Consider the following 6,922-nt stretch of genomic DNA (forward strand, 5'->3'; position numbering starts at 1 on the left):
AAGGTTCTTAGCTAGATCAAACATCATAATCTTTCTCACGTTGTTCTTGAAACTGATTGTCAAGTAGTTGTTCATGTAATCTGTCATACTCTCCAAATGTTTTCTCCATTTAGGCTAATTATTTCTTATTGTAAACGTCTACTTTTTTGTTTAAACAATGTCTCTTATCTTTCTTAAATAATTTGCAAACAAGGCGACCAATTGTTTGGCTCGTACTGCTTATTCTTTTTTAGGTCGTTGATTTAGTCGGAGATTTGTCCTGGCTAGTCTTTATGCTATTTTATTAGCGGATTTGTACTTTAGTAATAATACAACAAACTTTTAGCCAAGAAAAAAATATTTATTTATTAGATAATAGTATATATATTTTTGAAAGTAGATTCAAAATTGTGAAAACTGTAGTATATAATACTAGCGTATTCAAAATTGTATATAATACTAGCTCAATATATATGTATACATATATATATATGATCACATAACTTCTTGCATATTTAATTTTTATAACATATATTATAGTTAAATATATATTAGATAAAATGTGATTAACAATGAGTACTTTTATTGGTGTGACGTATTCCTCTTGTTCCTATTGTCAAGCTATGTGGGTTCTCATCATTGTCTCTATTTCTTTTAGTTTTCTTTTTTGAAGATCCTAAGGCACGGTAGTTTTTATTTTCAAGAAATCTTGTTCTTGAAACTAATATATGCCAATAATTTGTTATTTATCTTTATAAAAGGATTGTGAATAATTATCTAATGAAATATGGAAAGCTTAATTTTTAAATTTATTTGGATCTGTTTTTATTATACGACCCTCCTTATTAATTGATGATTAAGACAAACCTTACCCTCTAAACTTTGAAGAACGTTTATAAAACATTCCATATAAAATGTACCTTAGTTTAGCTATAAAGGTTAAGATAACAATCCTAAAATCTCTCCCACTAACAAAATTCACAACCTTAAATACTTTTGATCACCTCACATTTTCTAACGTATTACATGTTTCACACTTTTCTTTTTAAACACATTTCTTTTCTATATAATCATATTAATTTTATTTCTACTGAGAGTTTGGCAATTCTCTTAACCCAAACTCAAATTCCTCCTTTCTTGTTCATGGATTTTCAAGCTCTTCTCATAATTCTCATTGTTCTCTTCATAAGTTCATTTGTCATCGTCGAATCAACAGAACTCTCTCTTGCCTATTATCGCAAAACATGTCCGGAATTTGAGAAAATCATTCATGACAACATTGAATCAAAACAATTATTACATCCCCTTAATGCACCAGCCACTCTCCGTCTCTTCTTCCATGATTGCATGGTCGAGGGTTGTGATGCCTCTATACTAATATCTCCAAATCAAGCCAAGGACACTGAACGTGATGCTGACATTAACCATTCCCTCGTAAGTGATGCATTTGATGTTGTTGCTAGTGCCAAGACTACTCTTGAGAAATCTTGCCCTGGCATTGTCTCTTGTGCTGACATCCTTGCTCAGACAACTAGGGACCTTGTCACCATGGTTGGTGGCCCTTTTTATAAGGTATAATACTATACTATAGTCTAGCTACACAATTAATATTTGTGTGCACAAATAATAAGTCTAAAAATACATGCAAATAAATCTAAATGTAATTATAATTAAGAATATTAGCGGTAAAACTATCTAAACTTTATAATTAGTGACACTTAATTACATAAATCGATTTTTTTAGTAGTAAAATCTTCCAAACTTCACTTCTTTTAGCTATTTACCTCTTCTGTTTAATAGACTCTGTTAAGTGACAGTGTACATGCCACAATGTACACAAGTATATAAGTGGCCATTTTTAGTAAAAGATATTGGCGGCAAAACTACATAAACTCTATTATTAGTGACACTTAACCACATAAATTGATTTTTTTAGTGGTAAAACCTTCTAAACCTCACTCATGTTACCTATTTACCCCTTCCGTTCAAAAAGCTCTGTTAAGTGCTCTGCGACTGGAACCATCAGATCTCCCCTTCTCTCGTTCCTTCTTCTTCTTTTACGATGAACCCACCAGACCACAATGAACTTACGGACGAACCATCGAACCCCTCCAACTGTAGTGGTATTAATGAAGAGTTGTGGGAGAGGGAGAATCAGATCCAGCGAGGTCAATGCAAGGCGAGAAAGAGAAACTTCAAAGAAGGGTTGGGTCTTGGGTCTTAGATCGAGGGAGGCTGAAGGGTTGGGTTTGTAAGCTCAAAAGTTAATGTTGGGGTTCGTTAAGGTTGAAGGTGGCCGGAGGTGACTTTCCAGTACTGTGCGAGAAGGAGAACGGAAAAGAGAGGGCGTGTGGGTGGAAATTAGGGTTACAAGGAGAAAAATGTAAAACAAAGAGAAGAAGTGAACAAAAAAAGAAAAAGAAAAAAAGAAAAAAAATTATTTTTTAAAAATATTTAATCAATTAAAATTATGTGGACCACTAAAAATTTTTCACGTGTACACTTATGTACATTAATGTGACATGTCCACCGTGACACTTAACAGAATCTTTTGGACGGAATGGATAAATAGCTAACAAAAATAAAATTTGGAGAGTTTTACTACCAAAAATTAATTTATATAATTAAGTATTCTTAATCATAAAATTTAAATCGTTTTGCCGCAAATATCCTTTATAATTATATAAAATATTGGATTGTGAATAAATGTGTTATTTGCGTTAAACATGACCTATGTATTATTTGTATTACAAAAGTGCATATCAACTCAAAAATATTTATTAAAACAAATGTTTATTATTTCAAATTTTAGTCATTATCATATGATTCAATAATAATAATAAATAAATAATAACCTAGGTATAATCATTTTACATGTATGTTATATAGTAGTTATTGATTTTTTCTTTTAGAAAATACTAATGATTATTTATATCATTAAATATATATTCTACTACCCATATTATTCGTATCAATTTTTAGTCATTATCATATTATTAAAAAAAAATTACCTATCTTATACCTGGTATATATACAATTTTACATGTGTGTTGTATACTAGCTGATTTTTTTTTTTTATCAATACTAATTAGTAATTATTGATTATATCTTTAAATTAATATAGGTCCTACTTGGACGTAAGGATAGCCTAGTGTCTAAAGCTTCGAGTGTAGAAGGAAACATTCCAAGGCCGAATCAAAGTATGGACCAACTCATCAAAATTTTTGCAAGGAAAGGTCTTACAATCTACGACATGGTGGCATTAAATGGTGCCCACACCATTGGATTCTCGCATTGCAAAGAGTTCTCCGACCGATTGTTCCATTTCAACAAAACCACTCCCACCGATCCTGATCTTAACCCCTTATTCGCAAGCGCATTGAAGATTACATGCGAAAAAATTGTAGACCTAGGAGTCTCAGTTGTTAATGATCTGGAATCACCAACAACCTTTGACAATGTGTACTACAAAAGCTTGAGCAAAGGTTTGGGGCTTTTAAAGTCCGATAATGCTTTGTTAAAGGATCCAAGGACAAAACCAATTGTCTTATCATTTGCAGCTGATCAAACATTGTTCTTTCGTGCATTTTCTAGAGCAATGGAGAAGTTAAGTATCTATAATGTCAAGACTGGCCAACAGGGACAGATCAGGAGAGTTTGTGATGCTTTTAACTAATAATTATTATCAAAGCTTTAAAGCAACAAGTTCTGAATTTAAGATTAATATTGTTTGATTGTTGGTTTTTTATGAGTGACTTTATGTATTCATGTATATTGTACGTAGTAGTGGGTTTGATATATTTGAGAGAATTCAAATATATGTAAAGTTATTATTTATTTTTGTTATAATAATAATTGTTTTGATAAAAGGAATAGCGCTATATAGCTTTGGTAAAAAAAAATTAAAATATAATACGCAATTGATAATTTCAGTTTATAAATTCTCAATTCTCAAAGCCTTAAACTCTATAATAAAGTTTTAGTCTTAGGGCAATGCTATATTTGACGTTCTTTTTTTTTTTTTTTTAAAAAAAAAAAATCTTAATTAAGGATTCAAACTGGTATTTATGATTCCTTTGATGAATAGTAATGATTGATGCCTTTAAAATTTAAAATAAAAAAAGACATATTTTATGATCTATTTTTAATATATAATGAGATTGGGATCTTAAAGTTTATTAATTTGTAAAAATTACAAATCGAATTCTAAAAAAAATCATAAAAAGCACGTATTTGATCATCTAATTATTATTATTGAACGTAAAATTTAAATTACTTGTTATGAAAAAGTGTCACGTATAATTAAAATATAATCAAGCTATTTTTTCAATAAGATTGAGAATGGAGTGGAAAATTAGTGATGAATGTTCTTTCATTCATGTTTCGCCTTTGTTTACTTTTGTTTGGTTTGTGTAAGAACGTAAGAGCAAATACAGAGCATAGAGAAGAAGAAGCAGAGCAAGGCAAAAGCACATGACTCTGTAAGAGTGATTTATTTACAGTATTGGGTTGTTACAAATTGTACAAAAGAGAAGAACTAACAACTTTTTTAACTAATAGCAGTAGCACTAACTAATTAACTAATCTGTTAACTGAGTACAACTAATTCTCATGGTTAACATCCCCCTCGGACAAAAATGAGTGATAGCCATTGAAATTTGGACTTGAGGTATGAGAATCTTGCACTAGACAAAGACTTAGTAAGTGCATTTGGCACTTGATCAAGTGCAGGAACATATTGAACAGAAAGTGGTTTCTCCATTATCTGGTCTCGAACAAAATGAAGATCGATCTCAATATGCTTGGATTGAGCATGAAAAATTGGATTATCTGCAAGGGTTGTAGCACTTTGATTGTCCATCCAAATTATTGGTGGTTGAACAAGTGGAACTTGAAGTTCTGTTAGGAGAGAAGTAATCCATTTGACCTCTGATGCATTGGCTAAAGCCTTGAATTCACTTTTTGTGCTAGATCAAGCCACCAGTATTTCTCCTATCATCAACACAACTTGCCCAATCAACATTCAAGTAGCATTCTAAAGTGATTCCAACAACAGGTTTAAGAAGTAATCCTTTAGAAATTGTGCCTTTCAGATACCACAGAAGCTTCTTCCAGGCTTCTCAATGTATTATTGTAGGAGCTTTGAAAAATTGACTAAGCTTATTGACAATGAAAGCAAAATTTGGTCTTATTAGACTTAGATACTGTAAAGCGCCCAAAAGGCTTCTGTACAGTGTAATGTCTTCAAAAGGATCTCTTCAGTAAGGTGTAGTTTGGTTGTGGAACTACTAAGATTAGAACAGGGTTTAGCGCCTTCCATTTTTAGTTTGACTAGAAGATCAATGATGTACTTGGATTGAGACAAGTACATTCCTGTTGAGTTCCTTATGATTTCAACTCCTAAAAAATAATGAACATCACACAAGTCTTTTAAAGAAAAAAATTGATTGAGGTCTTGTATCAGTCGAGATATGAGTTTCTAATTTGGACCAGTGACTAGTGTATCATCAACATATACAAGGAGAACAATTTGAGTTGGACCTGATCCATGAATAAACAGAGAAGTATTAACTCTCGATGCTTGAAAGCCCCATTAAAGTAAATTGTGTTTTAGCTTCGAATTCCATGCTCTAGGATCCTTTTTTAACCCATGGATTGCCTCGTGTAACGAACACACATGATTTGGATTTGTATCATCTTCAAACCCTGTAGGTTGTTGCACGTACGCAGTCTCATTTAAAGTACCATTGAGGAAGGAATTACTGACATCAAACTGTTTAATTGTCCAGCTATTTGAAATAGATAGCGAAAGAAAAGTTCTCACTTTGACATGTTGAGAAACTGGTGAGAATGTTTCATCATAGTCAATACCTGGAGTTTGCAAATAACCCTTAGCAACAAGCCTTTATTTGCACCTTTCCAATGTACCATCTGTATTTAGTTTGACCCTGTAAACCCATTTGTTGCTGATAACATGCATATTTCGCAATCTAGGTATCAAAGTCTAGATTTTAGCCTTCTTAAGAGCCTTGTTTTAAGTATCCATAGATGCATACCATCTTGGATCTTTTAGAGCATCTTGGACAGATTTTGGTTCAGAAGGAACCAGTGCCTCAGGTAGTGGATGTTGTTAGGAAAATATGAGATGTCAATATAGAAGAATAACAATAAGATGAATAAAGAGACCAAGAAAATTACAACTCTATGCAACAACATTACAACAACTATAGATTAAATAAATGTTACAATCCCAAAGCACAAAATACAAATAAAGAGAAAGAAAAGATGAGGAAAAAGTTACAACTCAAAGCAAAATATACACATAAATGTAAAAGCAATAAGAGAAAATATATATCTACAATAAAGATATATATATATGATATATAGTAGAGATATAGAGTATATATAAAATAAAGAGGAGAAGAGAGTAGAAAACAAATAGAAAAATAGAGGATGAAGAACTCAAGTAAGCTATGGGGGATCACCAAAGGCTTGAACAAGATTTAAGCACCTTTGTCCAAAAAGCTTATTTCCCCCTATAAAAAACACTTAGGGAATAAAATGGAAATGCTTTTGGGAATAAACAAGCCTCTCAATATTTTCTAGCTTAGTGTTTAGAAGATAGAAAATTGTTGTTGTCTACAAGTGAACCAAAGACCTCTATTTATAGTATTTGAGGATCACATTTGAAAATTAAATCTTTTCATCACATGGCTGTTACTAATACTTTAACTGGTGTTTAATGAGATAAAAACGTTGGACAAGAGAGCTAGACATATGCATAATTAATTTATGTATGTTTATGAACGTTTTCAAAAACTTAGTTCCAGGTACTCGAAAAACAACCATAAAACAACATAATAACAATCATTAAACAACTGTTTCCAGAAAACTTAGAATTTTGTTTTTGTAACTCCTCTCCGAGTTAAATCATTCCCCAACG

General features: G+C 31.6%; 1 protein-coding gene across 1 annotated transcript; it reads left to right on the forward strand.

The window, feature by feature from the left end:
• Positions 1-1,015: 1,015 nt before the first annotated feature.
• Positions 1,016-3,655, forward strand: LOC115710444 (peroxidase 65-like). The gene is made up of 2 exons (XM_030638809.2): positions 1,016-1,551; positions 3,104-3,655. The coding sequence occupies exons 1-2, from the start codon at positions 1,123-1,125 to the stop codon at positions 3,653-3,655; spliced, it is 981 nt and encodes a 326-aa protein (XP_030494669.2). The 5' UTR covers positions 1,016-1,122.
• Positions 3,656-6,922: the final 3,267 nt, after the last annotated feature.

This window comes from Cannabis sativa, chromosome 3 (genome assembly GCF_029168945.1).
Source record: "Cannabis sativa cultivar Pink pepper isolate KNU-18-1 chromosome 3, ASM2916894v1, whole genome shotgun sequence".
Lineage (NCBI taxonomy): Eukaryota > Viridiplantae > Streptophyta > Magnoliopsida > Rosales > Cannabaceae > Cannabis > Cannabis sativa.